The 22,426-nt window shown below is 53.0% G+C and overlaps 7 protein-coding genes across 7 annotated transcripts; 4 read left to right on the forward strand and 3 right to left on the reverse strand.

Annotated features, from left to right (window-relative positions):
- Positions 1 to 1,806: 1,806 nt before the first annotated feature.
- On the reverse strand, positions 1,807 to 3,481 carry GCG54_00009411 (Pantothenate kinase; the record flags this gene model as incomplete). The annotated part of the gene is made up of 3 exons (XM_045409357.1): positions 1,807 to 2,723; positions 2,792 to 3,074; positions 3,149 to 3,481. The coding sequence occupies 3 exons, from the start codon at positions 3,479 to 3,481 to the stop codon at positions 1,807 to 1,809; spliced, it is 1,533 nt and encodes a 510-aa protein (XP_045256602.1).
- Positions 3,482 to 4,684: 1,203 nt separating this feature from the next.
- Positions 4,685 to 10,968, forward strand: GCG54_00009412 (Chorismate synthase; the record flags this gene model as incomplete). Its single annotated transcript, XM_045409358.1, has 4 exons — positions 4,685 to 4,702; positions 4,840 to 4,956; positions 5,010 to 5,108; positions 10,711 to 10,968. 4 exons carry the CDS (start codon positions 4,685 to 4,687, stop codon positions 10,966 to 10,968), a joined length of 492 nt encoding a protein of 163 aa, XP_045256603.1.
- GCG54_00009413 (uncharacterized protein) lies at positions 7,260 to 8,450 on the reverse strand (the record flags this gene model as incomplete). The annotated part of the gene is made up of 1 exon (XM_045409359.1): positions 7,260 to 8,450. One exon carries the CDS (start codon positions 8,448 to 8,450, stop codon positions 7,260 to 7,262), a length of 1,191 nt encoding a protein of 396 aa, XP_045256604.1.
- A 980-nt stretch (positions 10,969 to 11,948) lies between the features above and the next one.
- GCG54_00009414 (uncharacterized protein) lies at positions 11,949 to 12,131 on the forward strand (the record flags this gene model as incomplete). The annotated part of the gene is made up of 1 exon (XM_045409360.1): positions 11,949 to 12,131. One exon carries the CDS (start codon positions 11,949 to 11,951, stop codon positions 12,129 to 12,131), a length of 183 nt encoding a protein of 60 aa, XP_045256605.1.
- A 2,341-nt stretch (positions 12,132 to 14,472) lies between these two features.
- GCG54_00009415 (Protein kinase dsk1) lies at positions 14,473 to 16,340 on the forward strand (the record flags this gene model as incomplete). Its single annotated transcript, XM_045409361.1, has 4 exons — positions 14,473 to 15,292; positions 15,441 to 15,504; positions 15,574 to 15,829; positions 15,900 to 16,340. Coding segments are annotated over 4 exons (1,581 nt in total), but the record flags the coding sequence as incomplete, so codon positions are not given.
- Positions 16,341 to 17,354: 1,014 nt separating this feature from the next.
- On the reverse strand, positions 17,355 to 18,750 carry GCG54_00009416 (Transcription factor IWS1; the record flags this gene model as incomplete). Its single annotated transcript, XM_045409362.1, has 3 exons — positions 17,355 to 17,622; positions 17,676 to 18,154; positions 18,217 to 18,750. 3 exons carry the CDS (start codon positions 18,748 to 18,750, stop codon positions 17,355 to 17,357), a joined length of 1,281 nt encoding a protein of 426 aa, XP_045256607.1.
- Positions 18,751 to 19,349: 599 nt separating this feature from the next.
- GCG54_00009417 (uncharacterized protein) lies at positions 19,350 to 20,958 on the forward strand (the record flags this gene model as incomplete). The annotated part of the gene is made up of 3 exons (XM_045409363.1): positions 19,350 to 19,458; positions 19,549 to 20,531; positions 20,593 to 20,958. 3 exons carry the CDS (start codon positions 19,350 to 19,352, stop codon positions 20,956 to 20,958), a joined length of 1,458 nt encoding a protein of 485 aa, XP_045256608.1.
- Between the last annotated feature and the right edge of the window lie 1,468 nt (positions 20,959 to 22,426).

The raw sequence follows: 22,426 nt of genomic DNA on the forward strand, positions 1-22,426 counted from the left end.
GGCGGGAATCATGGAGACGCCGACATTCAGTCTTGGGTACTTCGCTGTTCGCGTCTAGGTTTGTTCAGATTTGCTCAGAGAAGAGGGGACCGATACCGAGTTAAACCTTTGGTAGACCCCTTGCGCCAAAGGTCCTGTCGGCGATCTTCATACAAGGCTGCAGAATGGATGTATGGCGTGGAGTAACCGGGTTAAATAAATACGGATGTAATCTGGGTTGGAACCGTCTCGTTGAGATCCGCGTTGGTGATGGAGCTGATCTGGCGTCGAATACGCGGCCGCGGCATCCTCTGCTAGCCTTGCCCATCGTGATATTCGTATCCCCAGACAGAGTCCGGGGAGGGGTGACTTTACCGCATGCCATGCTGCTTTCAGGAGACCGCGAAGCAAACGGTAGTGGCTGCCAGCCTTATCAACTTTGAATCCGAATGATACCTCGAGACGTTTGGGGTCTAATGAACTGTGGGGAAACATAATTGTTTCCTGTGTTCCGTAGTACATCGATTGCTGCCAACGGTTTGCAAGCGTGTGACAATACTCAAGAAGTAGATTGAGTGATCAGTTAACCACTTCGAAGGCAACAAAGTTCAACAGACACGAACAGCCTCGGACTAAATAGAAGAGAAGCAGAGAATTGCTGTTTCTTCTCCACGTCACCTTGAGGCTAGCAAGATTGTGAAAACTTCAGTGATGGATGGCGTGATGGAGACTGCCTAATATGCCTCTGCCTGCCATTGTCCTTCATCATGATAGTATACCCATTGTGAAGTAGACAGAGAATATAGCTGCGTAGACACAGGAGAGATAGGCGGAGTTGTGAGATGGGCCTCAGCCGGCTCGGTGCTGCTGCTTCTGCTTCCAATATAGGATACCTCTCTTTAGAAATGCTAGTATCCATCTCGTCCGCACTCCGCCGTCTAAAAATTTGGACATCAACGAGGCTACTATCTATGACATCTACGCACGAAACCCAGCAGACAAGATCCAAGGTCGCGCGTGTGACTTCTAATGAAATGCGAATAAGAACCCGCAGCCATGAAGAGACGATTTCTCGGGTTCATCGAGTCTATCTCCTGTGCCTGCTGCGCCAAAAACAAATCAGCACTGTCTGAGGCACGAAACCTCGCGACTGGCCCCTACTCCTATCAAAAACCCCGAAAAAGTCAATTGCAACATTCTCTCGGCGGAGATTCGGTTCGTGCATTCGAATTCTACCGACAGATGTGTAACAAGCTTCAGTGCTTTGTTTCAAAGAGATGCGGTCCAACAAGACAAATGAAGGAAAGCTGGTTATTCTGGACAGCTAGGTCGACCTCTGTCACCAGCCACTTGAGAAAAAACTTCATTGTCAGGACAATCGCTTCATACTTACCCTGTTATAATCAGGAGAATATCTGTAAAAGAGAACAGAGGCATGGCCGATCTTCTAGCGAAGGGCCTGTAGACGAATGTAGTTGACTTAGTACAACTGGAAGATGCCGTTGAATCACACTAGGCCGTGGCTGACAACGGTTACAATGGTAAATGTATAAACTATGCGCGTGATATTGGCCGCTTGAGCAGCCCATGCCGCGTACGATAACATTAAACTGGTGAATACTTGTGTAAAGTAATGGATGGCATGGGTGTAATCCAACACCTAAGCGTCTCGTACCCGATGTCGCTCACATCTTTTCGCAAATGGCCCCTCGCTGAGGACTGTAAATGCCAGAATATGCCGCCACAACGCCCTATGCACCAAATGACCGCCTCTACTGGTTGTCCGTTTCTGTTCTTCTCTCTTTCTCCTACCCGGGTATTGCTATTTCAGTCTCTCCCTGATTCCGAGGCATAGTCGTCCACCAAGCTTTGCATCTCCGGGTCATGCAGCGCTACTCGACCACGAAGACGCCGCTCGAGGTGTTGCGCTTCTTCAAACGATCCACGGCGGCCCCAGTTCCGGGGCTGGCGCTTGAGGAATGCACCGACGGAGCCAAGATAGCCTTCGTGACGAAGAAAATACGCTTGCTTCTTGCCTTGAGACCAGAACTTGATGGCGTAACTGAGAGTATTGATTGTTTGACGGTGACCGCGGATGAAAGAACCGCCAAAGTAAATGTGGTCGAGGTTATGGATTTGTGACTGAAGGAAGGCGATTTGACCAATATTGTTGGAAATGGCATACAATAGTGATCTTGAAACATCTGCACTGGAGAAGGGTTGGTCCGAAGCGTTCTCTCCAGCAGCATGATGGCTCTCTTCTGTCGAGCCCTCCTCAGGTTGTGTGGATGGGGAACCGCGGTTTTTGTTGTCACCGTTATGAAGGCCGCCGTGGTCTTCAGCCTCGGTCTCGGCAGTACGCTTCATGCGGAAGACCTTGCCAAAAGAGGACGCGATGGTCGTGCTCTTGAGGCCAATCTTTCCGTAGTCGCCACCGTAGATGTCGCCAACAAGCATGTCCACTTTGGCGTTGTCCCCCTGTTCCGACGCGTCCAGCATCTCGTCAAAGGTACGGGCACCTGTGAGAAGGGACAGGAGGCCCCAAAGCGTTCCGCCACCAAGTGATGTTCCGCCGACACGTTGGTACTCGTTAGGGCCTGAGACCTTGAGCATCGAGACGCCAGATCCAATGTTAACAAGGAGATAAGGGTATATATTTTCTGAGGGCGAGACGAAGTGCATGGGATCGGTTTCGCTGTAGGTAAAGACCTCCCTGGGAATTTCGGTAATGAAGAAATCGAGACCTACGTAGCGCACGCCGCTGGTCAGCTTGATTATTCGCCGGGGAATGCGATTGGAGGTGTAGGCTTACCGATAATGAGGCACTCCATCTCCTCTTCGCGCAAGACATCCACGCCCAGGACGTCGCGCATTTTATCATAGAACTTGAATGCGCCGCCGCCCGTCGCCATGACGCTCAGCGCGTTTGGTTGGGAGCCATTGAGTGTTTGCTGCTTGTCCTTCAGGTGGCGCATGAACTCGATGCAGTCGTCTATGCGATCCGTTTCGAAGTTGAGGAAGTTGAGGCGCCCGCCAGGCTCCTTGGAGCCGGCCTCACGGGTGAAGTAGACGAGCTTGATTAGGGAACCGCCGATCTGGGGGACGACGATAAGATCAGCAAGTGGAAAGAGAGACTCAAAGCAGGTAACGGGAGCGACAGGGCGCATACATCTACGGCGATATGGCTGACGACGGCATGGTGGTTCGGCAGGCGAATATCGCTCGTCTCGTGGTGGGTCGGAGAACCTCGGCCATTGCTTCTCGGAGAACTTGAGTCCGGGTCGACGATGAAAGCGCCCTTGACGTTGATGCGGACGGAGCCCGGGCGGATGATGGTATTGTCAATCTCTTCGGTGCTCGTCATGGTCCGGGCTCTGGTCCGGACGTCTGCGCCGGGATGAATAGCTGGCTCTGTGTCAGTCGCGGGAGGGTCGTCGTTGTGGTGGTCGTCGGGTCGGGGATCCTCTATGGCTGAGGTTCCATGATCGGGCGCGGGGCACATGCTCGGTCTTTATGAGTGTGTCGTCGGGCGCGCGGAAGAGGGCGGACGGAAGTGGCTTGGGACGGTGCAACTCATGAATTGGGGGTCCAAGAGTAAGATGGCGTGGTTCGCGAGATGCGGAGGACGGATGGGGACAGTGCGCGACGGTTGATGGAGTTGGTGTAGCCGCAGGGTTCGCCTTGCGCCGTCAGTTCGCTTCGGAGTTGAGGGGAGCTGGAGGTCATCGAGGAGGGTGCATTTTTGGCCGCGGGGGGATGGGATGCGGCGTTATTTTAGTGGGAACCCCTCATGACCGATTGAAACTGGAACTCACCTATCTTACCCAGCTATGGACCTTACCTCGGTAGTCTGCCACGAACACACAGCGACCGCGATCAATAGGCGGTTGGTTAATTACGCATCGCCGCCCTAGCTTGGAGTCGCATCACCTATGCTCAGGCCGATACAGTGCTATGTCACATCTACCCGTGGCTAACAGCTAACCTAACTATTGCTCGAACGTTGTTCAACTTTACGCGACTCTGGACATGATGGACACCACTCCCTGGGAAGGGGATAGGGGGCAGTCCGCCCAGGTCCTGGCGTCCTCATCCAGGTGCTCGATTCCTGGCCTACGTCTCAGAGCATCTTCGGATTTTCCTGGGAGTTCCTCCAAGTCTTGGAATATTTTCCGAATTCTCCCAGACTTCCCTTGAGTATATCCTTCGGAAGCTTCAAGGTAGGTAGTGTGGGTTGCTGGTGGTGCCCACCTAACAGATGGGGTACGTACTGCCTCCGATTGTCAAGTTACCTAGTCACCGATAAGAACTATCTCCACGACATCGCTACATTGCTCCCTCTCTAACCTCTCTTCCGCCAGTCAATTCACCCAGTGGGCGTACAGAACAGATCATCTCGACATTTGGCCACTACATTCTCGGGACGATGTGAGTCCTCTTCCCCCACTAAACTGCTAGGAACGCAAGACAACAGCATACTGCTCCATGGTCACAGCGCCGGCGAGTCCCACGGCAAGACCGTCTCTTGTATCATCGAGAACGGCCCGCCGGGGCTGTCTCTCTCCGAGTCCGATATCCAGCCGCAGCTCAAGCGCCGGCGCCCGTGCCAGTCGGCCAACCACCCCGCGCGACGAAAGGGACCGCGCGACTAAAGGATCTGGATGCGAATTCGGGCGCATGTGTGACACTCCTACAGGAAGTCATAATGTTTGCCATGATGCGGGTAACCTAGAGTCGCAGATTGGGCAAACCCATACTTCTGACCGTGCCTAACGAGAATCAACGCCCTATCGACTATGGCTCGAAGACGATAACCTTTTTTTTTGCCCCTCCCACGCCGACTGGACTTACCTTGAGAAGTATGGTACTGAGGCCTCCTCTGGGGGCGGCCGAAGCAGCCGCCGCGAGACGATTGCCCGCGTCGTCGCCGGCGCTGTTGCCGAGAAGCGGCTGCGCGAGACCTACGGCATCGAGATGGTTGCTTTTGTATCCTGCTTTGATAAGCTTGAGGCTCTCCTTGCTGTCTGCAGACCAAGACGAACCACTGCGGCGGTATCCGGGGCGGCATCTCTAACGGCATGCCCAACTTCTCGGGAAGCGTCGGCGCTCACACAAGAGCACTGCAAAGGGTATGTCGTCAGCGATGATGAGATCTAGACTTGATCTCGTAGACATTAATTACGCGTGATAAAGCGAGACGTCTCCTCCCTCATTTTGGCGACTTTGAGCATTTCGTGGTAACGTCTCTTGGCTCTCGCGTTGTTGTGCTCGCCAATCGGCATGGTGCACTCTTTCCTATCTTGGCAAGTGGCTAGGTCGATACCTGCTAGGGACTTCCTCCACTCGCTGTGGAGGGGACTTCCGTCGGTACAAGCCTTTCCTTTCCACCTTTTAGCCTAGGTAGCTTCGTCCAGCTCCGGTTTGGCCGAGGCTTTCAGGGCGGCCCCCCACTATATCTACACGGTATTAATGCAACATCCCGTCAATAACCTCCCACACGTTCAGATTCCCCCTGCCATTTCCGCAACGTTCGGATATCGCGCGTGGATTAGAATGCGGAGATGGCTGGTTGACTTGCTATTTGTCCACGGGCAGACGGCGCCTCCATGTGTTCTGTGTTGTTCCATGCGCCCCCTCGCTCGCTCGCTGCACGTCCCGGCCTCCCGTCTGCCTACTTTGAGGTCAAAGCTGCTGCTGCTGGTTCGGCAGCTAACCGTAGGGATTGAGTAATCTCTGTCCTGGCCCCCTAACCACGTACACGTAGCCCGCCGGCTCTTTCGGCGCGGGGTAAGCCGGAAGAGACGTTCTCAAGTCGTCTTCTTTACGGCGTCCATAAAAGTCGCAATCCCATTGAGCGGCTGTCGAGATAAGACATGACATCATCACACTAAGACTGACCTTTCGCGCTCTGTGGCATCGCCATGACATGTTCGAATGGATGCACCCAGCCGTTGATAGGCACAAACCCAAGGAACCACCATCCAGTAATCGGTCCTCGGGCCAAAGTCACAAGGCCCTGCCACGTCATTTGACGAGCCGTGCCATCGTGTCTGGCTCTGCCGTCAGCTCAGGTAGGCCGTTCAGAAGCTCCGTCTTAGCGTAAGAATGACCTCCTACGTGCTTGCCGCAGGGCTGGAATGGACGCTTTGACAAATCCCCGCGTGGCGGGAAAGGAGTGAGCCGGCAACTACTACGAAGGAGCTAGAAATGAATCTTCCCGCTGTCAGCGCCTGGAATGTCAAGTTGAATTAGCTCCGGCGCCGATGCCGAGCCCTGCCGGAGAGACCCATAGATTCCGATGCAATGTGATGCACACGGGCCGGCCCAACATTCTTAGCCAGCCTATTTTGACTCAGACCATAGCCTCGGAGTACTAAGCAGACCTTAATAACTGGGCCAGGCATTCCGAAGAGGACGAACTCGATAATCGTTGGCCGGACATGGGCGGCTGATCCAACTCATAGCATTGCTTATGTGGCTAGTGCTATCAGTGTTGGTAGATTTTGGACTATTACGACTACTTGACACTTCGGAGTAGCCTATCTAGCAGCATGCGAACACAATAAGATAGCAGGATACCGGTCGGGCCAAAGTAAGGACAAGTAGCAAACCAATACACCATCGCGACCACGACAACTCAGGACTTACGGAAGCGCATCGTTGAGCAAGGGCTTACGAGTCCTGCCATAAGTATCCTTCCTGTACATGTTTTCGGCTACATTTGCACTGACAAACCCCATCTTGTCTTACTTGCTTTCTTCTACTGAAATGTGATACCGTTGATACAATACCACATTCATCACTAAGGTCGTGAGACTGAAAGTAAAGCCTTCCGCACTGAACCACAATGATCTTTGGAGAGGCCTGTATTTCTTCCCGAGACCGCCTAATTTTCCCGTGCTAGAGTGGCTACTTTTCCTGTCTACTGAACTACTCTTATCGAAGACGACGATAGTAGCGAGACAACGACGATAACGAAGGCAGTAAGGTAAAGTGTGTAACCACAGGAGAAGTAGCCACTCTAGCCCGGGAAAATTAGGCGGTCTCTTCTTTCTTTGGAATTCGACCATCAGAGTTGAAGGATGAGTGACAACTCGCCTGAAATTACCTACAAGCAATAGCATCCGACTTATTCTACATATCTCCCGAGTGTAGCGTGACATCCCTCCCAGCAGCACCTTGCTGGCCCTCTTTGTTGGATCCAAGCCTCTACGTCAAAGTTTCCCAAGCCCTGAAAAGAACCATTGACTCTTTGAACCCCCCAAAGCACATCAGGGGCCTCAAAGAAAACGCTTCAACTTGGGCACAGGCCCAGGCTTCTTCGGACTCGACCGGTGGAACTGCAAGACCCACGGCTCGCAGCCTTGCAAATCTCTCGCCGGTTGCCACGAGGGCTCGGCGTATTCCCATTCGACCAGATATTGTAGCCCCGTCCTCGGTTTCTTGCCCGCCCACCTGGAATCGAGTATGCTTTTAAATGACCATCGTTCCTCGTCAGGTTTACTGAGATACTTCACCGTGACACGCCCCTCCTTGTCGGCTTCTGGCTCGGTGACCTCCGCGACAAAGACTGGGGGCGCTAAAGGGAGCTTTGAGGACAACCTTACGTCTTCGGGCATCGTCAGTTGTACTGAGTCTGCTTGTCTGATCCAGGGATCGTACATGAGGGACCACTCCATCCATATCTCAGGGGTCAGAATGGTGCTAGGTAAAGGCTCGCTGTGGTCGATGACATGACCATACAGAGAAGGCGGGGACAGAGACCTGCGAAGGTGGCCCCAGGTAATGTCGATTATGGGCGCGTGAACCCAGGCGTTGCAGAAAAGGCCAACGACGGCAACGAGGATTCGCAGCGTAGGTCTATTCCCGCTAGACCCGAACTTCCAGCTGTTCCAAGACTCAAAGTGAGCATACAACTTAATCAAGCACAACAACAGCGCTCTGTCCGCAAAACCTGGCCCAACCGCGGTGGTTTGGGTCAACAGAGCTTGGCGGTCCGACAGCGTCGTGCTCAACAAGATCCCCTCGAGTCGACCCACAATGTCTTCGTCGTCTGGCTGCGGGCCGTATTGAGCTTCGGGTCTCTCAAGCTCAATGAGAAAAGTGCGTATGACTGCTCTGACGAGAGGGAAGCGCATGAAGCTGTGGATCTCGTTGGCAACGATGTTGTGTCTTTCGGCTAGGCGAGCCAAGTCAGTATGAATTGCTGAAGAGATCGTAAGAGGGTCTTGGAGTGGGTGGATGGGCTTGAACCAGTAGTCGCTGGGCCAAGTCGTCCGCCTACGTGGCTTTGTGGCGAAGGCAACCTCTAAATAGTTCTGGTTGCCGATAACATGCCCATCGTATCGCCATCTTGGGTCGAGGTGCTTCTCTTGAAGTGCCGAGTTCGTGAGCCTGATGGCGTACTCATCTTTGACGTGACTCGGCAAAATGGAGGCCAGCTGAAGGGTTGTGGAAGAGAAATGCGGCATATTCCAACTAGGTTATAGACGGCGATTTCTGCGATGTCGAAAAAGCTAGCCTGAGAGGAAGAGGGTGATAACGATGATCATGCAACTAGAGAAGTGAGTGCGCGTTGTTAGCTGCTGCTCGGGTATCCATGATTCCCCCCTCAACTCCCATATATATAGAGCATTTCACTCGGAATCCGCGATCGAGGTCGCAAAAGCACAATGGCTTTGATAGCTCTTATTGTCAAAGTATGACAAAGGAGGTTTCTTGATTCCGAAGATGAGGCTCATCACAAAGTGGAAGCCGACAAGAGACAATGCTTGTCAACGAGCGAAGCAGTCGACGGTGATAAAAATTGAAGGAAGATGGCTCGAGGGAACAAGGAATTGTAGGCGGTCCCGAGGCGGGCATTGTTTACGTTCAAAGGGTAACTGCCTTTGTTTTTTCTGATGACCGTGGTTGCTGACAATCTGCCTCAATGGATCCGAATGAAAGAGGCTATTTGGATAAGTATTCAAGGTCCGGCAGAAGATGAGACATTGAAAGCCGGCTCCTGCGCCGAAGCAGGCTCATCCCGACTCACGAAACACGGAGTTCTCAGTGGAAATCGGTTGTTGCGTATCGAATGCCATTCTTCTGGTCACGGAAGAAGCTGGTCGTTGGCCAAACTGCCAAGACCATGGTAACGGCAACGCAGGCTTCCCTCTCCGACGCCGCCTGCGACAGCCCTGCAGCTTCCCTTGCGAGGGCAGTACGCGGCCTCGTCGCCGGCAATGAGGGGGGTACCAAAATAGGGACGTTGTCAATTGCAATTGAATCCGGGAAATCACGGGCACTGGACCGGACTGCATTCACACTGAACAATTATTTGGGCACGAAGCTCGATAATGATAGATGGCAGGTGACAAGCGGGACCTGCTCACATGGATGGAATGGTCCGGTCTGTCTCTGTGTGCCTGACGCCGTGGCCTGGGATTGCGTCCCGCGAGGAGCGCCAAGGAGAAACAAGAAAACCCAATCAGGTGATGTACCTGAGCCATCACCTCGACTAGCCCTGTGGCTGGCGGGGCGGACCAATAGGGCTCTTGCTTATCAGATGAAAGGTCAAAGAAAGCCGGAGTTCTGTTGACGGATGCTCTCGGGTGTCGGGGGTCTCACGTTGCGTGCTGCGGGCAAGGCGGTGTACGTGAAGCAAAAGTTTTCGGACCCAAGGGCGCGGGTAAGTTGGTGGCTAGATCCAGGGAAAATGTCTGTTGCAGAAGTTGTCGAGTCGCGATGGATGGGTGGCGGAACATGGGATAGCCTGTTGCAACTCGTTCATCTCCGTCCAATAAGATGAGACCAACAAAGCTATATCCTTAGCCGTGCCTGAGAGTCTACTCTAAATATGGTAGATATGTAGTGTACATCGGCAGCGCTTTTGAGTTCCGCAAACGACAGAGCTGGTAAAAGAAGATCCAGGGGCAGCAAGCAGCTGAGGTTAAGGATGGGCGAATCGAGTGAGAAAGATGAGAGTTGCCGGGACGCAGCTGAGGCCCTGCCCGGTTGCGTCAAGCCGTCCCCGTGAGGTCAAGGGTCTCGACGGTCGTCGGGCAGGGCTCCCATCTCGTCTTCACCTCAGCAACAGCAGACGCTCAGCGGCCGTTGCCTTGTGGTTCAGGGGACAAACCCTGCTCCTCCCCACTGAATACCCGGTCGCTAGTGACGATGTGCGATGTGATGGCGTGCGTCGGTGAAGCTCTGATAGGATATGCCGCCATCAATCGTGCTGGATACCTAGGTACTTTCTTGGTCAGTGGAGGTTGACAGAGGATTATTAGTGTCCATACCGTTTGCGCAATAGAGGGTATTCGCACGTGTCACTCAGCACCTTTCAAACAGGATACCGCTGGATGTGGCTAGCGCTGCGGCTTGGTCCATCTCGACCTATCCACTTCGCCTGTGTTATCTAATCGCAGTCTCGTCCCGCCGACTTGGAGGCACTTGGCTGAATCGTGGCTCGCAACTCCCGGATGCGCACCAAGGACGCTGAGTGAACCCGGTGTCAAACATGGGTGCTCTCGTCTCAAGCAAATGTTGGATGCGATGGATAGCTTCACCCGTAAGGATTCCACGTCCACGATGCGTGCGTTTTGCTTTGCTCCATCAATTACGTTTGAACACCTGCTTCCTCGGCCCTCTTGAGTCGTGGTGGTGCTTGTTCTGCCGTTGGCGCATCTCTACTGGCCTCTTCCGTCTTGCACCCCCGTCCTCCACCCCCACTATTGACTGACACACTAGGTACCTTACCTACCCAACCTCGAGCCAGCTTCCATCAATGACGTCCTCCTGGAGAACGAGACAGGCACTGCTTGGTATCATCGCTCCATGGGTACGCATACACCCCTCCTTCCTACCCAAGGAGAAGGGAAGAAGAAGAAGAAGAAGAAGAAGAAGAAGAAGAAGAAGAAGAAGAAGAAGAAGAAGAAGAAGAAGAAGAAAACATCCGAACTTGTTGCTTGCTTTGCTCTGCGCTTTTCCCAGCAGCCAGCCACTTAGGCACGTTTGTCTTCCGTTTTCTCTTGCTTTGCGTGTTGCTGAGGTACCTGACCTTCCCAAACCCATCCCACCTTAAGGTACCCTGCCTACCTTACCTTACCTTGCCTTGACACCTACCTCCTCCTACCTGACCCTACCTTACTTGACGCAACTTCCATCGGTCTTGGCCACCTGGTCGCAAGTAAACATCTCCAACACCTCCAACACCGCGCGCCCAGAAACCACCACACAGGCAACCTGTTCGCTCGTTGCTCAGTGCTGTCCTCGCCCCAGCCTTCGTCGCCGTCGTCTTCTTGGCCCCCGCCGCATCGCGCGTCGTCTCGCATCATATCGGAGCACATCTGATGAATCCCACCCGCTGACTTATCTGCTGCTGACTGGCCGCGCCAATCCGGTGATACACTTCTTTCGCAGCTCCGTGGATCCGGTCGCCACGCTTCCATCGCCAGCTTCATTCGCCATTGACTTCGCCCTCGCTCTCTCCTCCCGCACCCGCCTTCACATCTCCTCTGACAAGAGCTCCACCTCGCCATCTTTTCCTTCACGCACTTCCGACTGCCGCTTCGCCTGCCATCTCACGTCCTCGATTGACCTCTGCCGCCTCTGCTTTCAACGAATCTCTTCCTCTGCGCCAGCCGCCCGAACGCGCGACCACCTGTACGACTTTGAAAATCCCGCGATACCACTCCGAACCAGACAAGCCCCTGCGGGCTGCAAGACCGATTGCTTTGGACGAGGCCGACAATTGACACACGCACGCACGCACAGCCGCCCGTCCGCGCTGCGCTACAATCGGGTATCAAGCTTGGGCTGGTCACCACAGACGGAACATCGCCAATCCAAGGACACCGGCGGTGCGCTCTCCTGACCTCGCCTCGCCCATCTGGAACGGTCGGCCGTGACCCCCATTCTGTCTGTCCCCCACACTCACCCTCCTGCACGATACTTTACATACCGCATCGCACATTCCACTGCCCATCATGAACGGCACCCAACAAGCTTCGGAGCCGCTTGCGCAACAGCCTCTGCAGCCCGCGGCTGCCAACGTCAACGCCAATGCCAGTGCGAATGCCAGCGCGAATGCCAATGGCAGCTCGACGGTCGCCAAGAAGCGCAAGAAGGAGGGCTTGAAGCCCATCATCACCACCGAAACTCCTCAGTAAGTGTGTTTATGGTTTCCTCATAATTTTTTTTTCGATTTCTTTTATTTGCAGCGACCCAGAAGCTTCCGTGTTGTTTGATTTCCTTTATTTGGCGGGTGGGTACCGTCGAGATTGTTGGTTGTCATCATCTCAATACACGCCATCTGGCGTCCCGAGCTTCATTTACACAGGACATTACCCTGCCTTTCCTTGCCTTACTTCACTCCGCCTGCCAAGTTGTTACCCCTCTATCCTGTCTAAAACTGTGCCCGATGCCGCACGTCCTTCCCTGCGCGTCGCTGCGGGGCGGAGTACGGCGGGCCAGTTGGATGGATGGATGATGGGGGGCTCCTCCAGCCAGACCAGACCAGTTTGAGTCGTCGAGTGCAGTCGAGTGCAGCCAGTTCAGTTCAGTCCAGTCCCAATCGGCACAAGGAGCAGCGGCATCAGCAGTCAGTGCTCTCTGCCCAGGACCGCGCCGCGCAGATTGTCTCACTTCCGGACATCTGGGAAGCATGCATCAAGCAGGAAACAAGATGGCGCTGGAAGACGCTACGGCAGCGAACAAGCAGAACAGAAGAAGAAGAGTGAGGAACAGACAGCAGGGCCCCAGCGGAACAGATACCCGATGGGGATCTGTCACTGGATTGGGCGCATGCGCTGCGGTTGCACACAGGTCCGGCCATTGGAGGAGATCGAAGCCTTGTTTGGCGCGCAAAACATCAGGTCGGGCAGAGGCAAGAGAGGGACCGCACAGGGTGGGAGACGGCCGCTCACCCAGCGGTATTACGGGTCGCCAGCTGTTGCCGCCACCGCGACACTCTGCCAGGGCTGATGATGCGCAGCGGCAGCGCGGTGAGGTGCATCTACCTGTCTTGTTGATGTGGTCTGCGCCGCGCCGCGCCGCGCCGCGCTGCGTTGCTCCGCCGGTGCGACAGATACCCATGATGAGAGGCCAGCAACGTGAGGGTCTGGGGTGATGGACGGGAGAAGAGGCGGAGGAGGAAAAAAAAAAAGAAGTGCTGACCTGACTGGATCTGACTGGACTGGACTGGACTGAACTGAACTGGACTGGACTGGACTGGACTGCTACGCTCATCACTCACAGCTGGTTTGCTGCATGCACACTGACAATCTGCACCCACGGCATCTGGGGACAGACAGAGATACAACAGAGGGGCTGGATAGTTTTCAGACATATCGCGACTGGACTGAGTTGGACTGGACAGTGGACAGAACAGCACAGAACAGAGCGGGACTGACTGACTGGCTGGGCTGGGCAGGCTGGGCTGGGCAGGCTGGGCTGGGAGCGAGTGCTCACCGTCACCCTCCCCACTGGTCCTGATCCGACCCGACGACCCTGGCCAAGGTGGCCCAGACTTTTGCGTCGCCAGACCACTGAGCAGCCGCTCTCTGCGCCCCCCCGTTGCGCGCATCACTGACCCCTCTCGCGCTACCTGCCCTGCTTTGCTGCCCGTTCTGCTCTGCATGTTGCGACCTTCCACACCTACCCTCTCCCGTCTGCTTTTATTACTTCCTTCCGTATTACGTGCCTCTTTCTGCTACCTATCCGTACCATTACCTACCTACCTACCTACCTACCTACCTACCTAACCTACCTGCCTCAACCTTCCGCCCTTCCTCCTCCACCTCCACGTCGTAGGCAGTTTTTTAACCTGCCCTTCCTTACCTACCTACCTACCTACCCTTTACCTACCTTTACTAGTGCACGCCTACCGCCTGGCTGATTGTTCCCGCGCCTCGCCTCGCCTCGCTCGCCTCTTCCTCTCCCGTCCCTCTACCTCCACGTCCCTCGCCCAAAATCACTCCCCCCCTCCTTCGCTTCCCCTCCCCTCCCATTCAACCTTTACCCACCCCAGTCGGTCACGACCTGACTGGACTTGCCGCTGTCACTACTTTCCCATGTTGTGAGCGGCGCCAGTTTCGCACTGGATCCGCACTCTTTTTTGATATTTTCCCCTTCATTCTTGTTTTGATTCCCGCCCGCTGCCCGGTCCTCCGCCCGTTCTGTCTTCTTTTTTCTTGACTATAGGATTGTTCGCGCTGGATGCGCAATGTTGCAAACATGAGCTTCCTCAAGACAAGGTTTCTAGCCCCCAAGCCCCCTTCCAAAGTCTTCGCATTTCGTGGTGCTCGAGTCCATCTTCGTTGCTCTGGACTGGTACCGCGAAATCTTCACCCACCAAGCCACCCACCCGTTGCTGCTGCTGATGTTGCTGCTGCTGCTACCACTCACTGCCACTGCTATTCTCCACCCCCGCCATTTTGATCACAATTCTGATGACGCCTTTTTTCGCGCCGCGCTGTCTCTGCCCGCACATATCTCGATGGCCTCCACAGCAAAGCTGACCTTTTTCTTCTCTGTCGCAGAACCCACCAATTGTCTGCTGCTATGCAGAACTCGCCAACTTCGACTTCTTCTGGCGACGATCCCGCCGAGAACACGGCCGACGAGGAAGATTCCGAGGACTACTGCAAGGGCGGCTACCACCCCGTCCAGATTGGCGAAAAGTTCAAGGACGGCAAATACACAGTGGTGCGCAAGCTCGGATGGGGTCACTTTTCCACCGTCTGGCTGTCCAGGGACAACACCTCTGGAAAGCACGTCGCTCTCAAAGTCGTCCGCTCTGCCGCCCACTACACCGAAACCGCTATTGACGAAATCAAACTCCTCAACAAGATTGTCCAGGCCAAGCCCGACCACCCTGGCCGCAAACATGTAGTCAGCCTCCTGGACTCTTTCGAACACAAGGGCCCCAACGGCACACACGTTTGCATGGTTTTTGAGGTGTTGGGCGAGAACCTGTTGGGCCTTATTAAGAAATGGAACCACCGCGGCATCCCCATGCCCCTGGTCAAGCAGATCACAAAGCAAGTTTTGCTCGGCCTCGACTATCTCCACCGCGAATGCGGCATCATTCACACCGATTTGAAGCCTGAGAATGTCCTCATCGAGATTGGCGACGTCGAACAAATCGTCAAAAAGGTCGTCAAGAGCGAGCCTAGCGATAAGGAAAACAACAGAAACGGCCGCAGGAGGAGACGGACTCTCATCACGGGCAGTCAGCCGTTGCCCTCCCCCCTCAATGCCAGCTTCAACCACAACAATCTCTTCCCCTCCACGAACTCTCACACGAGCCTCGGTCAAATGTTGCACGAAGGTATGCGACGTCCCTCTCCCTCCCCCAGCACCCGCCACTTGTGTCCCTGCGAGTTGCGCCACCCACAAAGGTGCCGCTGCATGCAACGACCTCGTAGCGCATGGTTTTGGTCGCACAGCTTGGAAAAGCGCTAACAGTCTATGCTCAGGCAAAGGATCCAATGACTCTTCTCCCAAGCGCGACGCTGACCAGAAGACGCGCGAAAAGACGGCGTATGTATACCCCACCTCACAAAATAGTGGATGACTATACCTGAGACTGACCGCCTTTTGTCTGTGCAGCGACCTCCTCACGAAAGAAGTTTCGGGTATCTCCCTTGATAAGACGAGCAGCTCACCATCTTCCGGCGAGAAGCGCAAGGCCGAAGATGCCCACGCTTTCGATATCATTAGCGTCAAGATTGCGGACCTAGGTAACGCCTGCTGGACCAACCATCACTTTACCAACGATATCCAGACTAGGCAGTACAGGTCGCCGGAAGTTATACTTGGGTCGAAATGGGGCGCAAGTACTGATGTGTGGAGTATGGCGGCGATGGTACGTTTGCCCTCCGACGACCAACAGCTACTTCCAAAGACATTGAGAACTAATGAATCCCCTCCTCTAGGTTTTTGAGTTGATTACTGGTGACTACCTATTCGACCCCCAATCCGGAACCAAGTACGGCAAGGATGACGACCACATTGCGCAGATCATTGAGCTGCTGGGGCCTTTTCCCAAGTCGCTCTGTTTGTCTGGCAAGTGGTCACAAGAGATCTTCAACCGCAAAGGCGAGTTGCGTAACATTCATCGCTTGCGACACTGGGCCTTGCCAGATGTCCTGCGCGAGAAATATCACTTCAAGGAGGACGAGGCAAAGCGCATTGCTGATTTCCTGACTCCTATGCTTGAGCTTGTCCCAGAGAAACGTGCCAACGCTGGTGGCATGGCAGGACATTTGTGGCTCGACGACACTCCCGGCATGAAAGGCGTCCGAATCAACGGACTAGAGGTGGGCAGCCGGGGAGATGGCATTGATGGGTGGGCGACAGAGGTGCGGAAACGGTAAGGTAGAGGGGGCAAACATAATGAGAGAACGCATTTGCAGCATAGGGGGCCATTACACAACCAGATGTCGACCCTACTTCATGGAAATGAACGGTTCAGGCCCCCCCCTCCTTAAACCAGATCCCCTTTGCACAATTTCTCTGCCCGCGCCCGATCATCTGTCTGTCGCACTGAACCATGCACCATTGGCGTTGACCTATTTCTGCACGCATCTTGACGGCAACAAAGAAAAAGCGGCATGGTGCCAGGAGTTTTGCTCTTCGTGCCAGTGCCAAAGACAGACGGGACATTCCAAAAACACAAACACAACGACAATACGGCATCATCATCGAACAGCTACTGCGCATGATAGTAATGGAGGGGGGTGTGAGGAGGTCACAAAGCAGAAGAAGCGGCAGTCGCCCCCGCCTCTGAAGGTCTGAAGGAAACCACGTGTACAGGGCATGTCAGATACCTGATATGGATGAGTAGATAGAACTTTTTCTTAGTTTTCAAGGTCGAGAAAGTCCAGCACTGTCATCAGCTTACAGAGAGAGGGAGAGAATTAGTTGCATGGAAGACAGGGAGGATGTCGGTATTAAATCAGGCCGTGCTGGACTTGGGAATGAGACGCATCATGATTGACTACCATCTACTATGCGTGACCCCAAGTTGCCAACATAACCTCGTCTGGCGACATGTCGTCACCAGGCCATATAGCAACATCTAGAGTCCCCTTATTTGTGCAAATGTCACATTCTGTCTAGGATTCCAGGTCAATCCCTTCTACTCCTTCCATGACAAACCGGAACGCCTTTTGTGCCCGCCCAGAAAAAGTACAAGTCGCCCCTTCTGTCTGTGCCTCTCCGTTAATCTCATGTGGTACATGAAGGAGCCTCTGGCCAGCTCTGTGCTCGTCTCCATCTTGCCACACCTTTCCAAAGGCGACATCTTCGCTGGTAAGTAGCTAGCGAATCAGCCACCACAAACCGGCAAGCTTTGCTGCTACACCCTGCCATCATGGCATGCGGCTCCCTCATCGCTTCTTGCCCTTCGCCGTCATCTTGCGGAATGCCTCCAAGCCGCCCGCTCCAATAGGGCGGTGATCCGGCGCACGAGACACGTCGTAGGTGCTCTTTGGTGCGATTGTGTAGCTCGAAGGGAGGCCACCAGGACGAGCGCGGTTGGAAGTAACGACCGGCGCGAGCATGGCCTCACGTTCTGCTTCCCTGGCTGACTGCGAAGGCCGCTGGGGAAGGTTGAACTGCGAGCTGCCTGCCTGGCGCTGAGACATCTTGAGTGCCCTGTTCGAAAGATTAGCAACGCTTTCGTGTGACACTGAACTAGGGAGACGTACTCGTAGTCGAACTCGCGCGTCTCGATGTGGCGCTTCTTGTAGTCGTCCGTTCGCTTCAGAATCGGTCGACTCCAGTCACTCAACAGCCGCTCGGCCATACGCTTGATGCCAGGCTCAGGCTTCTTCGAGCGGGTGTAGAAATAAACAACTTTTCCGATGCCGCTGCTGAGCAGCACCTCCTTTTCGATGGGCAGACGGATGAGGGCCTGGAAGATCTCTCTCTGGATGTTGTATGCTGGAAGAGAACCGTCATTAAGGGGCTCCAGGAAGAATTTGACGTGTTGCAGAAAGTTCGTGTCAGGGTCGAGAATGGCATGCTGAACATTGTTGCGGTTGAGGAAGTCCTTAACCTGGGGTAGGAGCTTCAACTTGTGAACGGCGGGTTGGCCCGCCTCGCGCGCCGAATTGTCGGCCTCGCATGCTCTCTCCATCGCGACCTTCAGATCAGCTATCTGCTCGTCCATTTCATCTTCCAGGTCCTACATCATAATGTTGTTAGTCAAGACTTGTCCTCTCTGGCCTGGGAAAGCGGGCTACTCACGATCTCGTCCTTCTTCTTCTTGCGCTTGGTAGGCCCCTTCATCGCGGCGTCCAGAGCTCGATCGATTGCCCGGCGTCTGCGCTCCTCAGGAGACAGGTGAGATTCATCATCAATCTCCGGTGAGGCAGCCTTGGATCGCGGCTTCCTCTCGCCGTCCCCAACAGCGCGTCTCGACTTCCGAGCTGGTCTGCCAGCCTCGCCGTCCGCATCGCCAGCCGCGTCATCATCGCGCGACCGTTTCTTGTCTCTTCGCCCCTCCTTTGGTTTCCTTGGCTTGTCTCCATCGGCTACCTTTCGCTTTCCAGCTTTGAGCGTCTTAGCGACGTCTTCATCGACAGTTATAGGGCGATCTTCAATGTTGGCCGTGGCAGGGTCGTAGTCCTCAAACTGGTCTTCGTCGATTTCCGAGAGGTTATCCGATTCCTGGTCGGAAAGATCTTCGGCGGTCGCGCCACCCGCACCCTCACGAGGCTCTTCATTGTTGGCGTGGTCGTCGCGCGTTGGCGACTCGGGGAGAGATTCAAGGTCCGACATGTTGGCGACGACAGATGTGTGATGCTGAATGGGGGTTTGAAATGGCCCGGAGAGTGAGCTTTCGATCGCGGAGACGTAAGCAGCAGGTGCAGCTCTTCAAAGCAGTTGCCACGGCAGAAAAGTGATCGTAGGAAATGGGAATAGTTGAGGGATGAGATTGGAGAGGCGGAAGAAGCGTCGTTTGGTCCTTTGATTTTCAGTTGGTCCAAGCTTAGATAGAAGGGAGATACCTTAGAGCCTCAGCCTCATCTGACGTTCAGCCACATCGGCCAAGACGGCGGCGGTACGTACTGTGCCAGTGGAGTTCGACGGGACCAGGCCACCAGGAGGTTCCGTTGCCTCAGGCACGGTTTGTTTACTTCCAACAAACGTAAGATTCTGGTTTGTTCATTGACAGCAGCCCAGAACATTTCCTTACATGGTTGGTCGCTACCACCACCACTACCCCAATTGATCGTCTGTGACGAGCTCTTGCACTGCGCACTCTACACTTCTCACCAACAACTTTGCTTTCGCTTTCACCTCTCGTTCAATCTTGGCTTCGTCTTCCTTTGTTTTTTGATTCCCCACACTTCTGCTGTGCATGCGAAAGCTCCAACATGGACCGTCGGACATATGAAAGCCCCATGGAATGGGAATACCAGGATCGTGGCCCTTTGGATGCAACCAGCCCGTTTTCCCACGTTGCAAAAAGCAGCACCAAAAACAGTACGTTTGCTTGTGGATACACACATTCGCCGCCCCAGACTGCCCTCATATGCCATCAGTTTCTCCCCGCTGACCGCGATTCTGTGGCAGTCTTCAACTCTCCGAATAAATTCGCCAGCCCTCGACCGAACTTGTTCGCCAGCAGCCCCTCCAAGCCGAACCCTTTCGCCAACAGCCCGTCCAAGCCACTACCCTCCCTGCCACCCCAGACTTCACTGTTCTCCCCGAGGATTCAGAGCAGCAACACCGCGCCGCCGTTTCGCAATCCTGCTTTTACGACACCGCGCAAGCCCTTCGATGAATCGGTCTTCTCAGAAGCTTCCGGCGCAGAGAGCAGCCCCGCCCTGACCGAAAATTCCGAGTTCCCGGATGACACCCCCGAAATCGATCGATTCGGAGATATGAATATGGGCACAATGACGCCCTCCAAGGTTGATAAGAGCTTCCGGTACGCCAAAACTGGCTTGCAATCTTTGAAGCGCCATGCGCCAGGCAAAGGCGAGATTCCAAGAGGAGGAAGAGACTATCCCGCCATAAGGAAGCGGAAGCGTCATAACATGGACCGCGATGTTGGCGGAAGCGTACGGTTCCACGGTTCGCAGGACTGGGACTCAGAGGATGATTCGGAGGACGATTCTCGGCAGTCGTCACAAAGGAGCAAGGGAAAGAAGAGGAACAACCGCACCTGGATCGGCAACTTGTTCCATACTCTCGAGGAGCACCCGAATGCTCCAGAGAATCTCTACCGCTGGATTCAGCTGATTGTCAACTGCGTCCTCGTCTCTGCGTTCGTGTTTTTCTGCTGGTCCATTGTGGATACAGTCCGGTCCGATATTAGAAACGCGAACGAAGTGGCTCGCCAGGAGATCGAAAGCAGGATGGCAGAATGCCGCTCGGAGTACCAGCTCAACGAATGTGCCAAGAAGGACAGGCCGGCGCTGAAGGCCATGTGTGATGAGTGGTATGAATGCATGATTCAGGACCCGTCAGCCATCATGCGCGTGAGAGTCACGGTTAAGCAAATTGCAGAAATTCTCAACGAATTTGCGGGCGCGATGCAAGTCAAGGCTTGGGTAAGTTACTGGACACTACCGCCGTGAGGATTGACCCGTCATTGCTAATCTTGTATGACAGGTCTTCTTCTTCGGCATTCTCCTTCTGTGTATCGTTGCAAACAACCTAACGCTCGGCCGCCTCGCAAACACGGCCAGCACCGATCGGCCTGCAGTGCACCGCGCAGCATCCGGTTCTGCTCCAGAGCCGTCGGTGATTCCCCAGCCCTCACAAGCATACATGTGGGTTCCGATCCAAACGCCCTCCCGCCGCCGACAACATCTCAAGTACGACATGGATAGCGACGCTACGGACACGGATGCATCTCCGCCAAAGATGATCATGCCGCCGCGAACACCTTCGGGACGGCGAAGCCCGAGCAAGGGCGATCGGGACCGGCTACGGAGCCCGGCCAAATACGGTCTTAGCCCCGTCAAGGGCTACTGAAAAGTCTAATATCTCACTTTTCCTAAGAGGTTGTAGGATACACATAAGAGGCTCGGTACAATGCATGGTATGGAGTTGTGAGGTTCATTTGTATAGTGAATTCCAGGGGACAGGGTTCTTGGGGTTGATGCGGCGTCATCTGGAAAGCAAGCCGGAAAGCTGAGGCCTGTTCCTGGAAAGGGTTAGAAAACGCAGGCTGGAAAGCCAAAGCACAGAGCCGAGCAGTACGGAGACCTCTTGTCACCGTGCTTTGTTCATGGCCGCGAATACAAAAGTTCGTTTGTCAATGGATTTAATCATTTCTGAAGCTTTTCGTTGGCCAACGTGAGCTAGAGACGTGTGTTTATGTGAGAGCGTAATGTAACCCAGGAAGCTGTGTTTCAACGGCGGAATTCCTAATTATCCGTCAGGTCAGTTCCACTGGAAGTCCCATCCCCAGACCTGCTGGGACTAAAGGGGCCGAGTGGTCTAGAACCCATGCTTATAGCTTAGTCATACATCTCTTAGGTGCTCGCGTTAAAGTGGAATTTTTCTCCCACGTCCAGCCCCTGCCAAATTCCATAACATCAGTTTTCTTAACAATACACACAAGGTCAGAATCACACACCCTATATAAGTCCAAAAGCCCATACGTAGGGCAGTATAGAGGTTAAGTCTAAAACTAGTAGATCTTACCCTATATTATCTATCTAATTATAGTAAATACTACTATATACTTTATATAATAACTAATACCTAAGGTATATACTAAAATATTCTAAATAAGGAGTAACCTTAAAAGTTATTAATATTATAAGAAATATTTCTAAACTAAATTAGATATACTTATCTTTTTATACTAATAAATCCTACTTTTACCTAAATTATTCTTAGAGATAATAAATTTACTAATATATAATAGCTATCTTAAAGTTTAGAAATAAGTTATTATATTTACTTTTAATAAACCTATAAATAAACTTAGGAATTTAAATAATATAAATAAAGTTTATAATAATTTAAATAATATTATACTATATCTTAGCTTTAAAATAAACTTAATACTAATTTGAGAATAACTATAAGATATAATATAACTATTAGATTATCTCTCTTTTAATATCTTTTACTAATAAGAAGTAATAGCTACTTCTAGATATATTTATTATACTAATTAAACTAATAATTATTAACTATTCTCTAGTTATATAAAGTAATAACCTCTTTATATAAAACGTAGTAGTTATAAAGAATATTAGCTACCTACTTAGTATCCTAAAATACTTAATAATATCTCTAAATAGAGTAATTTTTATTATTCTAATAGAAGCTCTCTCTATAGAGGAGATTATTAAGCTTTAATATATAATCTAATATTAAATATATAAAAGGATAAATAAATTTAATATAACTTATTATACTCTTAGAGGTATACTTATATAATATATAAACTAAGATTATAATAAGTTATATTAAATTTATTTATCCT

Source organism: Colletotrichum gloeosporioides, assembly GCF_011800055.1.
Source record: "Colletotrichum gloeosporioides strain Lc1 chromosome Unknown consensus_117, whole genome shotgun sequence".
In the NCBI taxonomy this organism is placed as follows: Eukaryota; Fungi; Ascomycota; class Sordariomycetes; order Glomerellales; family Glomerellaceae; genus Colletotrichum; species Colletotrichum gloeosporioides.